The sequence below is a fragment of the Varanus komodoensis genome, unplaced genomic scaffold, assembly GCF_004798865.1.
Source record: "Varanus komodoensis strain SLA01 unplaced genomic scaffold, ASM479886v1 scaffold26, whole genome shotgun sequence".
NCBI lineage: Eukaryota > Metazoa > Chordata > Lepidosauria > Squamata > Varanidae > Varanus > Varanus komodoensis.
The window spans coordinates 179,767-194,923 of record NW_025335684.1 but is presented as its reverse complement, the minus strand read 5'-3'; the positions used below and the strand labels follow the sequence as shown (position 1 = coordinate 194,923).

The 15,157-nt window shown below is 61.1% G+C and overlaps 3 protein-coding genes across 11 annotated transcripts in view; 1 reads left to right on the top strand and 2 right to left on the bottom strand.

The window, feature by feature from the left end:
- Positions 1 to 3,051, bottom strand: part of NPRL3 (NPR3 like, GATOR1 complex subunit) — a 19,986-nt gene extending 16,935 nt beyond the window's left edge. For 2 of the 6 annotated variants that reach the window (XM_044433377.1, XM_044433378.1), the window contains exons 1-2: positions 2,906 to 3,051; positions 960 to 1,029 (exon numbers count right to left, since the gene is read on the bottom strand). In XM_044433377.1, the coding sequence (XP_044289312.1) occupies positions 960 to 1,029; positions 2,906 to 3,050 (215 nt within the window). In that variant the 5' untranslated portion in view covers position 3,051. Of the gene's footprint in view, positions 1 to 959; positions 1,030 to 1,501; positions 1,593 to 2,211; positions 2,561 to 2,905 lie in introns of those variants that run through there. The other 4 variants (XM_044433379.1, XM_044433380.1, XM_044433382.1 and 1 more) reach the window with 3 other exon arrangements.
- Positions 3,052 to 6,347: 3,296 nt separating this feature from the next.
- On the top strand, positions 6,348 to 10,310 carry LOC123025125 (hemoglobin subunit alpha-D-like). Its single transcript, XM_044433634.1, has 6 exons — positions 6,348 to 6,512; positions 6,608 to 6,812; positions 6,951 to 7,077; positions 9,426 to 9,489; positions 9,562 to 9,766; positions 9,919 to 10,310. The coding sequence occupies exons 1-6, from the start codon at positions 6,418 to 6,420 to the stop codon at positions 10,045 to 10,047; spliced, it is 825 nt and encodes a 274-aa protein (XP_044289569.1). The 5' UTR covers positions 6,348 to 6,417; the 3' UTR covers positions 10,048 to 10,310.
- A 504-nt stretch (positions 10,311 to 10,814) lies between these two features.
- On the bottom strand, positions 10,815 to 14,619 carry LOC123025008 (cytoglobin-2-like). 4 transcript variants are annotated; one of them, XM_044433403.1, is made up of 4 exons: positions 14,434 to 14,619; positions 12,746 to 12,862; positions 11,597 to 11,819; positions 10,815 to 11,028 (listed from the first exon to the last, which is right to left on the bottom strand). In XM_044433403.1, exons 1-4 carry the CDS (start codon positions 14,472 to 14,474, stop codon positions 10,885 to 10,887), a joined length of 525 nt encoding a protein of 174 aa, XP_044289338.1. In that variant the 5' UTR covers positions 14,475 to 14,619; the 3' UTR covers positions 10,815 to 10,884. The 4 variants fall into 4 exon arrangements, with proteins under 4 accessions (XP_044289338.1, XP_044289337.1, XP_044289339.1 ...); XM_044433402.1 differs by lacking the exon at positions 10,815 to 11,028 and having other exon boundaries at positions 11,298 to 11,819; XM_044433404.1 differs by lacking the exon at positions 10,815 to 11,028 and having other exon boundaries at positions 11,298 to 11,808.
- Positions 14,620 to 15,157: the final 538 nt, after the last annotated feature.

Here is a 15,157-nt window from a genome sequence, read left to right as displayed (position 1 = left end):
GGGGGGGGGGGGGGATGGTTTTGCAATGGATTTCGTGATTGGCTCCAGCAGCTGGACTGAGCTGCCTCAATAATAGATATTTGGGAGGGCCCCGGAACGTAAGAAACGCCATGCCAGATCAGCCCAAAGGTCCATCTAGTCCAGTACTCCATACACACAGTAGCAAACCAGCTGCCCACAGGATTTCTAAAGGACCCACAAGAACAGGACCTGCTTGAGAGGGGCTCTCTCTCTGAGGAAGAGTACCTGCAACTTAGGTTAACACAGACCTGCCACCTACCTGAGCAAGGGGGGGAGCAGCTGCACCTGGCGACCTTCCTCCTCTGTAGGCACATGACTCCTGTGGCATGAGGAACTAATCAGAAGCAAGGGCCAGTGCACTGTAGGGGCTGCAGTGCTGAGCTGGGACTCTGCCACAAGCTCCCTGGGTGCTCGGGCAGTCCTTGGCTGGCCCCAGCCATGGTGTCAGAGCCCACCTCTTTCAGGCCTTGGCTGTTCAGCATGGACTGGGCTGCTGGGGGAAGGCCACACTGGCAAGGATGCCTCCCCAGCCATTCATGAGTCTTTTTGTTCTTTGCATCCCATGTGAGGAAGAGCATTGCACTGAAGGCTGCAATAAATAGCTCTGGCAGTGCGGGGGCTTTTGAGAGCCTTGAAGCAGGCCAGGTATAGGCAACCTGTGGGACACAACATATGGAAGCCCAAACCCCCATAATTCTCAGCATGCCTACGCTGGCTATGGCCAAACAAGTGTAGGGCCCACAGTTCCAGGTGGCTCAGGACTGGAAAGATGCCAGATTCCCCTTTTGCCCCACCTACCAGAACTCCTGCACTATGAGGATCTTGACACTTTTCTGAAAGGGTATCATGAGCAGTTTCATGCTTTGCACACAGAGGTGACATTCAGTGCCCTCCTTACATGGGGTTCTTTACAGCAAGGTACCAAGAACCACACTTACCTGGAGTCTCCATCAGGGTCTTCCACACTGTCCCCAATACTGTTCACAGCATACCTGCTCCTTGGTTTCCCTGGTGGGAGTAGGGAAAGGAAAACTTTCAGGAATGCTGAACAGGTTTTGGGATTTGCCTGTTTTCCTGTCCCTGTTCCTGATTTCCCCTCAAAGAACTAATGCCAGGCCGGAAATGGAGCAGTTTTTCTCTAGTTCTCCAGAGGGCATGACCAGAACCAAAGAATGGAAATTGCAGGGAAGTAGATGTTGGGAAGTAGCACAGAGACATCCTATTAGTGCGAGCTGTTTGGCGTTGGAACATACTATCCTGGGAGGTGGTGGGCTCTCCCTCGCTGATGATATTTGACCAGAGGTGGAAAGACCCTGCCAAAGATATTACAGCTCAGGGGTAAGTAGCCTTTGGGGGCCTCTGGACCTTTCTTTGAATCCACAGTTTTAGTATCAACATAATTTTTTTTCCACAAAAGGCAAACTATTTTTCCCCTTTTGCAGTTCCAACAGCCAAGTTTTCCCCCTACTTCTTTTCTCACCTGCACTCTGCATCACCTCCCAGAGGTGTGTGTGCTCGTTTGCTTTCTGGGCATCGGGGCAACCATCCGTGCATTCACAAGTATAATGACCACCCTTCTCCTTGCAGTAAGCACACTAAAGACCACACTTGTTTTTTCTTGGGATCCCTCCCTTCCACAAGCAAACCCCACCCATTCAGACATGCAAGCACACCGTTCTCCTCACCACCTCTATATGCTATGAGTTGGCTCCCCCAGCTGCACAAGCTTCTTAGCTTCTCTGATCCTGCTCTCAGCTTTGGGCAGAAATTAAAGGTTTGACGGTCACCCCTTTCTCTTTCTTGATGGAGGAGTACATGGCAGAGGAAAGCATCATCCTGCAGGCACCCTCATTTCCTGAGAAACTCTTGAGTCCCACTTGTGGGCAAGAGGCCTGTATTTTGCTTTGAAACTATCTTAGCTTCTGGTAAGAATTTGTTACATTTTTAAAAGGGGGCTGTAATGGAGGGCACCAGATCGCTGACACCTGGCTGCCTGCCTCTCCTGCAGCTGCTTTGCACAGCCTGCAGTGAGCAAAGGGTTACACTTGATCTCCTTCCAAACATATTATTTCATAGCAAACCTCATAGTCCATTAAGATTGCATTATTTACTGCAGCCTCACTGCTCAAATCGGAAAGAAAAAAAGATCAAGGTGGATTTTTAGTGGATGCCCCTCAGTTATAGAACTACCTTTCCACAACTCTCAGATCTTTCTTTTGCTGCCCATCAGGCTCCTTGATGCACCAAATCCGTTTTTAAAACGGGGAGTCTGGCATGCCAAATGACGCATCCTTGCGGTGTCCAAGAAGGCCTGTGGACCCCCATGGCTGGCGGCTGCAGTGCAGCTTCTCCGGGAAGCGTGTCCAGCCATGCAGAAAAGAGATGAGAGCGAGCCGGGTGCGGCAATGAGCACGTTGCTGGGCTAGCGGGGCCACGCTCCTTAACTGGCTTGTGGGCTTCTACTGTGTGTTTATTCTCCGGGGCTTCGGCAGCTTTTGCGTGGAAATGCCAAACGTGTCCCGGAAGAGCGGGCGGGAAGGCCGCGGGAGGCTCCCCCGCCAGAAGCAGTCGGCGCAAGCGGTCCCCGAAGCGGTTCGGTCCTCCGAGGAGGAACGCGCCGCCCACGCGGGTCATGGGACGCAGGCGCGAGCCGCGCAAGCGCCAGGCGGCCTCCCGCGGCCCTTCGGCCGGGGCGCGACAGGTAGAGGCCCCAGCGGCCCGGCCCGGCCCGGCCGCGTCCGCAGGCACGACCCCGCCGCGCGCACGGAGAGGCCTACGGCCGGAGCAGCTCGCGGTCGCCATGGCAACCTCCCGCGAAGCCCTTCCGGGGCGGGGCCGGGCCTGGCCGGAGACGCTCCCTCCGCTCCGCGCGCTGTCCCCTCACCGGTTTGGGCGGCCGGGTTGCCGGGCCCCCCGCGCTGGAACGGGAAGCGGAAGAGCAGCTTGTTGCCGCGGCTGCCGGAGCTCACCAGGATGACGCTAATGGGACTCGAGCTCGCCTCCATCTCGCTCAAGGGCCGCGCCACCATCGAGCCGGCGCCTAGAGGGGCGAGCTGCGCATGCGCACGGCTGCCTGGCGTAACGGGGCCGGGACCGCGCAAGCTCAGTTGGCCGAGGCTGCCCGGCTAGCCCGGCGGTCGGCGTCCGCGGGAGGAGTGAGGAGCACGCTCTCAACGGGCATTCTGGGCCTGGTGACCAGCAGAGACCCCCGCGACGCTCTGGACACGGTCGCGGTGGCCCACTCGGCCTTTCTCCCCCAAGCCCGGAGTCCCAGAGAGCTGGGGGAGCTGCAGTGTGAGGCTTCAGGGCAGCGGGGGCCTTTGCGGTCTGCGCCCAGCGCCATGCAGATTGCCCCTGTGGAGGACTGGAAGGGTGGGCAACTTGTTCTTGGGCTGCAACTCACCTCTGGCTGTGCTACTTGGTGCTGAGGGCAGTTGCAGCCCAACAAAGACCCCAACCCTAATCACTAAGCGGTTTGATTCTCTTCCTTGAGGCTTAGATCAATACAATTGTTTCCTCTTCCACTACAGGGGTTGCATTAGCATTCTACAGTTAGGTATTATGTGGTACGCTCGCCAGCTACTACATTCTGAAAAGTCAGTATGCTTGTTTTGTATACACTTGAGCAGTATGTGGGATTGTTGCGGAATGCACTTCATGGTTCTCAACCAAGATGTTTGGGATGTGGGTATCTATATGCCAGCTGGCAATTCATTTCAGACACCAGAAAAGCATCTGCCAAAATGAATTTCAGCCTAACTATGGATTGTGCTTTTGACTGGAACGACTAACATGTCTGCTACTTAGGAATGTGATCATGTTGCACTCTTGCGGGCTGCATTTTGGCTCCCCAGACCAGGGGTGGGGGTCACCTTCTGTCTATCTTAGCTAGCACAGGCATGAGCCCCCTGTCAGCTGCTATCTCTGAGCCCCCCATTTATTTTTGCTCCCCACATGTGACCTCAGTGGCCCCTTAGAGGGTAGAATTGGTCAGCCAAGTGTGGGAACTTCTGCTTGGGGTAATCCTCAAGGGCAGCTCTGGAGGTGTGGCGAGGCCTGCCCGCCCCAGGCACCTGCTTGATAAGACTTGGGAAAAGAGGAGAGCTGGCTGGCCTCCCTCCAGCCCTGTCTGCAGATGCGGCCAAGCTCCCAGAGGAGCATGCAGCTAAGTGGCCAGTGCACTGTGCTGCAGCTGGGTGGACACTGATGCTGTGCCCATCAGGTCATGTAACCTCGCCGGGAATGGCGGGGGTGCGCAAGGGAGGCAGGGCAGGCGGAAGAGGGAGCTGCTGTGCAGAACCCCCGGAGCGCTCCTGCCCTCGGAAGCCCCCGCTGCGCCTCCATCTCGCATTGGCTCTCTCTGCTTTGGCCAGTATCCTGCGCTGCAAGAGAAAAGGAGCATGGGCACAGAACCCGTGGCTTTTGCAGGGAACCGCGCTTGCAGTTTGCAAGTGAGCAGTCGTTTTGCAGTCTGTTCAGAAATGCTGCCCCCCCCCCCTGTGAACAAGGTGGCCAGAGCAGCAGCTGGGCGACGACCGCTCGAGAGTCCACGCGGCCCTTCTTGGTTCCGCCTCAGAGCAGGACCAGGGCCGCCTCTGCTGCCGTGGGAAGCAGCTGCCTCCGTGCCCCTCCGTGCCCCGCGGGGAAGGGCAGCCTCTCTCCTCCCATGGCATGGTGGGCAAGGAGCCAGCGCCCGGAGCCTGTGTGGGGAGGGGAGCCCCAAGCTTATCGCCCTGGCCTGGCCGCCCTGCAGACCGGGTGATAAGGCTGCCCTCCAGAGATACACCCAGGCGGGGAGGAGGGTTCAGCTGAGCCAGAGGAGGCCTCTGGCGCCTGGCTTTTTTGGCAATCTTATCATGTTGGGCTGCAAGACAGCGGCACATTCACTTCATAAGTCTCTTGCAGAACTTGCAGGGTGAGCTAGAGCCATAGGAACAAAATGCTGTTGCGCTGCTATTTTGGGTGAAGAGATTCTCTGCACGTGGTCAGGAGGGACACGCAGAGAGAGCCCCTTTGCAGCAAGCGCTCACCTGTGCTGCCTGGGGTGCTGCTGTGCTGCGCCTGCAAGACCGGAGTGAAGGTGAAGGCCAGGTGCCTGTGGGGCTCCTAGGAGCCCAGAAGTGCTCCAGTGACGGGCTGTTGGGCAGAGCACCCTTCCTCCCTCTCACACAGGTGCCTGGCCGGAGGCCAGAGGTTGCTTGGTTTGCTTCTGGGACTTCTCGCTCACACCCTTTGCCAGAATGACACTCAGGGTGGGTTACATGTGTATTATGAAACTGCAAATACCTAATAAAATAAGTAGTGTTGATTTAACAAATAACATCACAGCCCAGCAGAAGCTCCTTGGTCTTCAGTGGATGGCCCAAAACACGCAAGCAGTTGTGACAGAAGCACCGCAGGCGATCCCCCCGCTCTGTCCAGAGCAGGAGGGAGCAAGTCCTCGCCGAGAGCTATGACCCGAAGCCTGTGCTCACCAGCGGGCGGGGGGGGGGATCCCACGCAGGGCAGCTGGCGGGGAGGCCGATTCCCCCCCCACGGGAGGGAAATGCTCTGTCCCGGGGCTCTCGCAGGGCTCATGCTCTGCCAGCATGAGGGGCTTCCATCCATCCTTGCGGCACTTTGGCTGGCATTGTTCTGCACACCATTCCAACCCCAAAAGGGCAAGGAAAACTAGCTCTACGCTGTCCTGAGACAGCTAAGTACGGGACGGGATAGAAATGTTTTAAATACATGGATAATTGCATGATCCCTGAGACTTTTAAAAAGGTGGGACAGATGGAGGGCAAAATCCACCCCTGGTATTTCATTCGTCTCCAAGTGAGCATCACCCTGATTTAAGGTCAGCGTGAGGATGAGCCCCTGGGAGGCGGTGCGGGGGGAGCGTGCATGGAGGGAAGCGGGCGAGCCTCGGGAGCGGCGCTTGGGGAGTCACGGCCCCCCGCCAGAGGCCCCTGGCTGCCGACGGGGCCTTTCTCGCGCACAGGGCAGCTCGCTCCGAGCTCGGCTCGCCAGGGGACAGGCTCGGCGCCCGCTCGCGCCTCCGCCCGGCCTCGGCGCGCTTCGTGCGGGCCCCGGGCCCGGGGGCGCCTGCCGCGGGCTCGCCTCCAGCCGCGCTCCCGGGCGGGCCTCGGCTCGGCTCGTCTGAACGCGGCCCTGCGCCCGCGGCCGTCGGGCCTCCGCGCGCTCGGGCTCCCGCCCAGCGCGGTCCCTGCCGACGGGCAGCCCGCGGGGGGAGGTCCTCCCTTCCCCCTCCCCGCCCTCCGGGGCTCGCCGCCCTCTCCCGAGGGGCGGGCAGCCACGGGCTATAAATGCGGCAGCCACTGGCGTGGCCACCACCTCCCAGCCGAGCACCCCTGCGATCCGCGGACCCCACTCCTCGACCGACCGCTCGCCGCCATGGTGCTGAACGCCGAGGACTGCAAGCTGCTCCACGCCACCTGGGCCAAAGTGGCAGGTGCTGCGGACGAGATCGGCTACAAGGTGCTGGAAAGGTACGCGGGCGGGGCAGGGGCACGGCGGGGGGCAGCTTCTCCCCGCCCGCCCGACGCCCCCCCCTGACCACCCCCCCCCCGCCCCCCCCCCACAGGCTGTTCAAGGTTTTCCCCCAGACCAAGGTGTACTTCTCGCACCTGGACCTGAGCCCCGGCTCCAGCGATGTCCGCCACCAGGGCCAGAAGATCATCAGGGCGCTCGATAACGCCCTCAAACACCTGGACAACATCCACGGCGTCCTGGCCGACCTCAGCGACCTGCACGCCTACAACCTGCGCGTGGACCCCGTCAACTTCAACGTGAGTTGCTCCCCTGCCGGGCTCCGGCGCCGCTCCGGGGGCGGGGGCGCCGCGGGCAAAGGGTCCCCCGGCCCCCGCCCCGCCCGGGGTGCCCGCCCGCCCGCCCCTGACCGCTGCGCCTCTCGCTTCCCCCCGCAGCTGCTGGGCAAGTGCTTCCTCGTGGAGCTGGCCACCCACCTCCAGGGCGACTACACCGCCTCGGTCTGCCTGGCCTGGGACAAGTTCTTGTGCCAGGTGAACGAAACCCTGGCCGAGAAGTACAGATGAGCGCCCCTCCCGCGGACTGCTGGCACCGGCTCCCTTCCTGCGCTGCCCAGCTGAGGAGCAGCTGCTGGCGCCCGTGCTTCAGTCGTCGGCCCTCCGCTGTTCTGCGTCGGAACAATAAAGTCCCTGCACCACCACCCGCCTTGCCTGCCGTGCCTCTCTCTCGGGAATCGGGGCCCTGTGCCGGGCTGCGGTGGGGAGGGCCTGGGGGCGCCCTGCGCAGGACGGAGGGATCTCCCGGGCGGCGCGGCTGAAAGGAACGGGGCCTCTCGGCCAGGGGAGGGGGCTGCTCCCGCTCAGGCTGACCCGTTTGCTCTTGTCCGCGCTGGCGCCAGACCGCTGGGCCGCGAGGGGAGGGCGGGTGGAGAAGCGATCCCTCTTTAGAATGGGAGCCGACCGGGCCCCTCGCTCTCCCGAGCACCCCGTGCCCCTTCCTGTCATGACGGGCGGGCGGCAGGTCTTTGCAGCCGAGCCTGCCCCCTCCAGGCCCCTCAAGCCGCCCCCCACAGGGCACGTGGAGCCCCGCACCATTCCCCAAAGGGACACGGCGGAGGACAGGCTGGGGGCCGGGGCGGGCCGCGCCGTGGGGGAGCACACAGGCCCCTGCCCGAGACCCCTCCCCACCTGCCAGGCTGGCGGCCTGCCGATCCCCCTCCCCGCAGCAGGGCTCCCTGTCTGACATCCAGGCAACAATGCGCCTGCGGGCAGGATCGCCACAGCCGAGAGGGGGAGCAGCTGCTCCCCCGCAAGGTGCCTCTTCCGATCCGGCTGCAGCGGCGGGAGGGGCTCGATGCCAACTGTGCCTTCTCAAGATGGGAGCACAGCACTGGGGGGCACTTGGCTGCAGAAGGGGGGAGGGCAGACCTCCTCTTCTCAGTGCGGGAGGGAGGGAGATTCTGCCTCTCCTGTCAGATAGACTGTCCCTGTCATGGGAAGATCAATGGGCAGCTGCAGAGTGTGTGTGTGTGGAGGGGGCAGGTCTATTCCACAGCAGGAAACAAATGCCGATATCCTACCAGCCGCTGGGTTTTGGCTTCCTGGGTTTTGGCTTGCCTACACCACATCCTGCAGGGAAATAAGTGGCACTCTGTAGCTGCTCAGAGGAACCCTTGCCTAAGCTCCATGTGGTCCACTCAAAAAGCCCGCGCTCTGTGAAAGAAAGAGCCCCCTTTGGGATTTAAGAACACACACGAAGGGGGGCCGGGCTGGGGGTGCCTATGAGGAGAGCCTGAGGGAGCGGGGTCTGTTCAGCCCGGAGAAGAAGCAACCCCGCGGGGCTCTTGCTGTGACTTAGAGGTGCGTGGGGGGCGTCCTGTGCAGGGGCGTGAGCTGTTCTCCCCTGCAGTGGAGGTCGGGACGCGGACCAGGCTGGCTGGGATGTGGCCTGGGCTTCCGAGGGAGGCGGCTGGGGGCCCTCGGCGCGGATGTTCAGGGGAAGCCCGGACACCCACACGTTGGGGACCGCAGGAGCGGAGCGGGCTGGAGCCGCGGCCAGGCCAGGCGGCCCGGGAGCCGCCTCCGGGGGGCTCGCTCGGCTTCTGCGCGTGCCCCGGGTGGGCAGCGGGGCTCCCGCGCTTTGCCCCTCGCGGCGGCTGCCTCAGCGCAGCCCGAGAGCCCCGCGCACGAGAGCCGCTCGGTGGCCGCAGAGGCGCACTGACCCCGGGGGCGCCGCGAGGCCAGCGGTGCAGCCCGGTCACTGGCCCCGCCGCGGCGGGGGCAACATCCAGGCGGCATGCGACCAGCCGCGGCCGCGGCGAGCGAGGGGGCGCCGAGGGGGGCGAGGAGGAGTGCGGGGGCGGGGGACCCCTCTTGGGGGCGAGCCGGAGATCCTGGAGGGGGCCGGCCGCCAGGAGAGGCTCCGGCCAGCGCCCGGGGGGGGGGGGGGGGGCCGCGGGGCAGGCCGGAGCCGCGCGCAGAGGAGGGCTCCTCAAGAGCAGAGAGCGTATTGCGAGCACGGCCCTCCTCACGAGGAGGACTCCTTTCGGGGCCACTGAGGAGCGGCAGGCATGCGGGCAGACAGACGAGCTGAGCCGCGCGCGCCTCTGGCCACGACGACGCTGCGGGTAGCCCGCGTGAGGAGACGGCAGGACGCTGGGGCACGCAGCGAGCGAGGACTGCAGCCAGGGCCACCCTCGCCCTCCGCCTGCCGCCGCGGAGCAGCTCGCGCCCCTCCCCGCCGAGGCGGCCGCTCAGCTGGCCCCGCCCTCCCAGAGCCTCCTGGGGGGCGCCCTCGGAGGCCGAGCCGAGCCGCCCGCCGGCGGGGCTGGGCGGCGCTTTAATCGGCGCCGGGCACGGGGTCGGAGCGCCCGCCGGGACGGTGCTGAGCGGCGCCGGCAAGCGCCGCGTGAGGGCCCTCCGGGGCCAGGTGCAGGGCCACGCCGCCGAGAGAGATCGCCGCTGACGCGCTGGCCAGGCAGGCGAGCAGGGGTGGGGGCCGCGCAGCCCTGCTCCGCCCGGCCACAACGAGCCCTTCCTCTCCGCGCAGGATGTTCGCGGCGCACCCCTCCACCAAGACCTACTTCCCGCATTTCGACCTGAGCCCCGGCTCGGCCGACATCAAGGCGCAGGGCGAGAAGGTGGCTGCCGCACTCACCATGGCCGTCAACAACTTGGACAACCTGGACGGCGCCCTCTCGCAGCTCAGCGACCTGCACGCCCAGAAGCTGCGCGTGGACCCGGTCAACTTCGGTGTGAGTCGCTTCCCAGGGCGCAGCGTGGGGCGGCCACCAAGGGGCTCGGGGCTGCTGCTGCTCGGGCTGCCCTCCTCCTCTGCAGAGCAGGCTGCAGGCTCGCCCTGCCCCGCCGTGTGCCTGGCGCCAAGGCTCTCCTCTCCCCTCCACAGCTCCTGAACCACTGCATTGCCACGAGCATCGCCGCCAACCTCAGCGAGCCCCTCGAGCCCGCAGTGATTCTCTCCCTGGACCAGTTCCTGGACAGCGTGGCCAAGGTCCTGCTGTCCAGGTACCGCTAGATAAGAAGAAAGCCACACGGCTGAGCTGGAGAGGAGCGACCTGGACCCCCTTGCCCATGTTCCCCATCTCCCTGCCACACTCCTGCCGGCCTCCGTCAGTATCCAAAGCTGTCTGGTACCACCTGTGGCACAGCAATTGGCTGCTTCTCCTAGAAAGGGGCTTTTTCCCCTGTAGCAACTCCTCTGTGTGGTCTGTCCTGCTATCAAGGCTTGGCCACTTTTATTTCTTGATGCTGACTTCAAGAACAACTGAGATGTTAAAAGCGGTGTGTGGTCTTTAACTACCCAGATACATCCTGGACTGATTTGTTTTATAATTGCTTGCAGTCAAAATACTTTTGGCCTCAGTAGGCTGTTTCCAGTGACCCTCAGAAGACCTGAGCCAAATAGTGGTGACAACGTTCTAGGGCTAACGGAGAAATTATGAACTGTTAAGTCACCAGGTGCGTCCTCATTCCCCCCGCCCGCCCCATCCTGCAGGAGCAGGGCTCTGCGCCACCTCAGTCCACAGGCCGGCTGCGGCTCTGCCCCCAAACAGCAGAGCCAGGCTAGGTTCGGGCTCCCTGCACAGCTGCGGGCTCCCCGCTGGGGCATTCTCAGGCGGACTCCTGGGTGGGCAGGAAAGAACTGCTTACACCCCGGAGCTGACCAGGCTTCCCACAGCTGTCTTGGGCGCCCCCCTGGTAGCTTTGGACAAAGAGCCATTTACGTTCCTTTTATGACCGCTGCGATCATGAACACCACCAAGCATGGCCACTGCCCCCTTTATTTCTACCAACAGAAAGGTACGCTTGGGAGCTGGGCTGAGCGGAGGGCTGTGATGAAGCTGCTGCCTCTTCAGGGCTTGCAAGGCGGAGCATAAGCAGCTTCAATTTCTTCTCCGAGAGCCTGAAATAACTTCTCCCAAGAATGCCTGATTTCATCTGTGAACTTGTTCCCGAGGATGTCTCGGAAGGTGCAGAGCATGGCCTGGAACAGAAACTGGGCAGGGGAGAGGCTGCTCAGGGGACGGCTTGGAATCGGGGCCTCTTGCCAGGGCTGGTCCTCCAGTCTTGTTCATACACGGTTTTCTGAGCACCAGGATGAGGAGCGACTCTGCACGTGGAAAGTAGTCCAGCCCCAACCCTCTGCACTGCCGTGTGCACAGGCTGGGCCCCCGCCATGCCTCATCAAGACAACCGGACTCCCCGACCTGGCTGCTCACAGCACGGACAAGCCGGCCGGCCAGGGGAGCGGCGGAGGCAGCCCTGGAGCAGCCCAGGGCACCTGCGGGCAGCAGCTCTGCTCGCCTGGGCACGGGCCCGTGAGGAGCAGGTGCAGCTGTGGTTTGCGCCAGCCCCTTTGTTTGGGGGACAAAGGTGGGAAGGCCCCAGCTTCAGACCAAGGACACCGCCAGGGAGATTTGCAGGAAGCCCCTTGCTGGGGGAAGATTCCGGAAGTGTGGGGGAGCGTCCTCAGTGGAATGGCTCCGGCTGCCTCCATGGCGGGTCTCCGGGGGCCACGGCTCTGCCTCTTCCCTGCCGGCTCCCACCTGCGCTGGCACTGGTACCTGGAACATCACTGAGGGCACTTTGTGAATGTTCTTGTGACTGTCCACCAGGCGCTCGAGCAACTTGCAGGCTTGCTTCCAGTTGGTGATGTTCTCAATCACCTGGTTCAGGGCAACCATGAGCCGCCTGCCATGGAAGCCCACCTCTGGGCTGCTCAGCAGGTCGCCCTCCGTCGGGACAGTCTTGAAATACTGCTTGCTTTCTGGGTAATCTGCGAAGAACCTGCGTTCAGAAGGAAGGATCACCCGTCTGGACCGGTGCAGGGCTACCCTCCCCATCTGTCATGAGCCTGCGAGCAACAGTTTTCGCCTACAGGTGGGCTGTCCTGTGCACCTGACCCACCTGGAGGATCCCACCCTCACACCTGCTTTGCACGCCGAAAGGCCCACGTTCACCACTTGGCATGAGGTAGCAAGTATGGCCGAGACTCTGAAGGATGCTGTCACGAAGAGAAAACAATCCGACGGACAACGAGGCTGACCCGGTCTAATGTCAACACATCCTCATCCACCATTTCCACTGGAAAAGCACGTGCTCCACCTCCGGGAAGCAGACGGGGCCCATGGACCTTCTCCTCTGCTGTGTCTCTTTCTGCTGCCTTTGAGACCTGCTTGCAAGTGATGGCCGGCACCTCTTGAGGCATCCCAGAGAGTCCTCAAGACGTGGGAGTGGACGGCACCTTGACAGCTTGTTCCTGGATGTCCGGTGAGAGGGCAAACGCAAAGCCCCGGCCCTGCTTTGCCACCCGCAGCACCCACCTCAGGAAACACAAGCCACAAGCTTGAGTTCCAGTGCTCCGTGCCAGAAGCTAGGGAGGCCAAACGGTCCTTGGTGCTGGTGCCTGAGCCTGTGCTTTCCTGGAGATTTTCCAGGAGGCACTGAGCTTACGGTCTCTTGAAGTCACCCGGACAGGTACCCAAAGGCATAATTGGCCCGAGCAGATCTCAGGGTAGGAAGAGCCCTGAGGGAGCGGGGCAGAGTGCCCGCATGCAGCTGGGTTTCCCACCCGTAGGCCTGATTCCTGCAGGGCCATCAAGGCACTCTAAAAATGCCCCCGTGCATGCAGCCACCGCCACCGGATGGAGACAGAGGAGACTGGGCAAAAGGAGGTGGAGAGGAACTGTCCTCGGGGGGTCACCCTGCCTCACCTGACCACGACGAGTCTGCCATTCTCTTCAGCATTGTCAAAGACATTTGCCCAAACGTCTCGGATGTATTGCTGGTCTAACTCTGTCAACTCTGCCATGGGTTCTGAAGAGGGCAGCCTGGAAAGGGGTAAATGGACACAGGCCAGCTAGAAGTCGGCCCAGTATTCTGAGCTGTGGAAGACCCACTGTGCAGGACCACTTTCTCCGGGAGGATCCTTGAATGCGGGCCAGGAAAGCCGGTGTGGGACTAGCAGGCTGCCTCCTAACATGTGCCTACGTGCAGACGCTATGCATGTACTGAGATATTTATACAGTGTCCAATTTCCATAGGCTCTGGGCAGTTTACAAGAAATCAAACCCAACAGTGATTAAAATGGGCTAATCACAACATATTAAATAAAACTGACACAAGCACTCATCCATGGAGGCCTGTCAGAAGAAGAGATGCACCCTTCACAGTGGCAGGCTAGGATAGCAGGCGCACCTCTCCCGGCAGGCCATTCCACAGATTTGGGGCAACCACTGAGAAAGTCCTCCTGTAGTTGACATTTACCTTACAGAGGCAGACTTCAAAACATTATCCAGAGAGAGCTTCCGCTGGCAAGGCAGAATGTAGGTAAAGGGGCTCCCAAAGGCACTTGGGCCCAGACCAGCAAGGGCTTCAAAGGGAATCGGCAGCACTGTGAGCCGCATCTGGGGAGGTGTGGCCAGCCAGTGCAAAGACTTCGAAGCAGGTGGCCACGTGGTCCTTCCATGATGTCCCAGAGACCAGCCCGGCTGCCACGCCAGAAAGAATGGGTACGCAAGTCTCACAGCTGAGAGTTTAGAATCCCACCGAGATCGGGGTTGATCGGGAGAGACAAATGCTTTATAACTTGTCCATAAATAATTTGAAACTAGGAACGAACGGTAAAGTGGGCAGGTTTACTGATGGCATCAACTTATTTAAGGTGATGAAAACAAGAAGTGATTGCAAGAGCCCAGAAGAGCTCTCCAGACTGGGACAATGAGCATCGAATGGCAGATGGTCTACTTTGAGGCAAAAGAATCCCAGTTTCAACTATGGGCTGATAGGATCTGTACTAACGGCTACAGTTCGATGAAAATGGGAACTAGGTGTGCAGCTGCTGTGAGAAAGGAAATTTCCATGGTGGATATAATTTAGGAAGATGCAAAAAAGCACTACCAGGCTCATATTCCCTACAAACCCATCCTGGACGATGCTTGGACTCCTGTGCACTGTTCTGTGCTGCACTTCAAAACGGATATTGTGGAATTAGAAAAAGGCAAATACTATATGAATGGCTTGGAGCCCCTTTTCTGAGAGTCAAAGCGGTATCTGGAAATACAACATGTGTTCGCTGCCTGAAAATGTGCTTGGCCATTCCAGCGTTCCTTGCCTTGTAATGGATGTTAAGGTTGCTGCGTGTTGTTTTCCCTCCTTTTAAACTTCCCACTGTCACATGACACCACGTGTATACACCACTCAGAGCTATGCTAAGCAACACAAGTGTTGACCAACTCAGCTGGTCAACACAAGAAACGGCTAATGACAGAATTGTGTCCCTGCCAGTCCAGCCCAGCTTGAGGGTGGCTGGCCCCCCACGGGGACTGGCTTCATCCCTGGAAGCAGTGCCAAGGTGGGGAGAGGTCTTGGCTCCCACTTCCCCTTCGCAATGGCCACTCACCCAACCTTCAGCCTGCCGCTGGAGCCACCAAAGACAGCCATGGTGGGCGCTGGGCTCTCCTGCTGGGGCGATTGGGGAGTGAGGCCCGAGGCGGCCGGAACTTTCTAGCTGCAGAATTCTTGGGCAGTTGGGCTAACATGTTGTGGAGAACAGCCAGCAGTTTGCCCTTCATAGGATACAAGCCAGAATGTCAAAACAGGCCTGGTTTACCGGAACACAGTAGGAGAAACAAGCCATGATGGCTTCTTTCACCCAGGCTGAGTGCCAGGGCTATGTGCCATACTGCTCGTGCTGGCCTGTTACTGTGGTTAGCAAAGGGCTCTGGATGGCAACAGGCCACCCTTGCTGGCTTTACATGGCAAGGCCAACTGCGTGGGGCAGGGAGGGGGGCATGATGCAAAGGCGCCTGGCATGCCGGAGGCACTGGCCTTGAGCGCAGCTCCTCTTCCCAGCTGGCTGCTGCCGAGTGGGCCAGGGGCCCACGTGGGGCAGGCCCTTGCCCGAGGGGCGGCCGAGAGGGTCTGCCAGGGCTGCAGTCGTCCCCTTGCCCCTCCAGCCCCCAGCTGGCCCTGCTGCGCCCCAGAGAGCTTCCTTCAGGCGGGTGCCTGGGGCCCGGGGGTCGAGGGCTCCCCGAGGGCATCCCGCCACCGGGAGCTCCGGGGTCCTCGCTCCGCGGGGACTGCCTAGCGCCGGCGCTTCCTGGAGGGCCGCCTAAGTGCGGGGG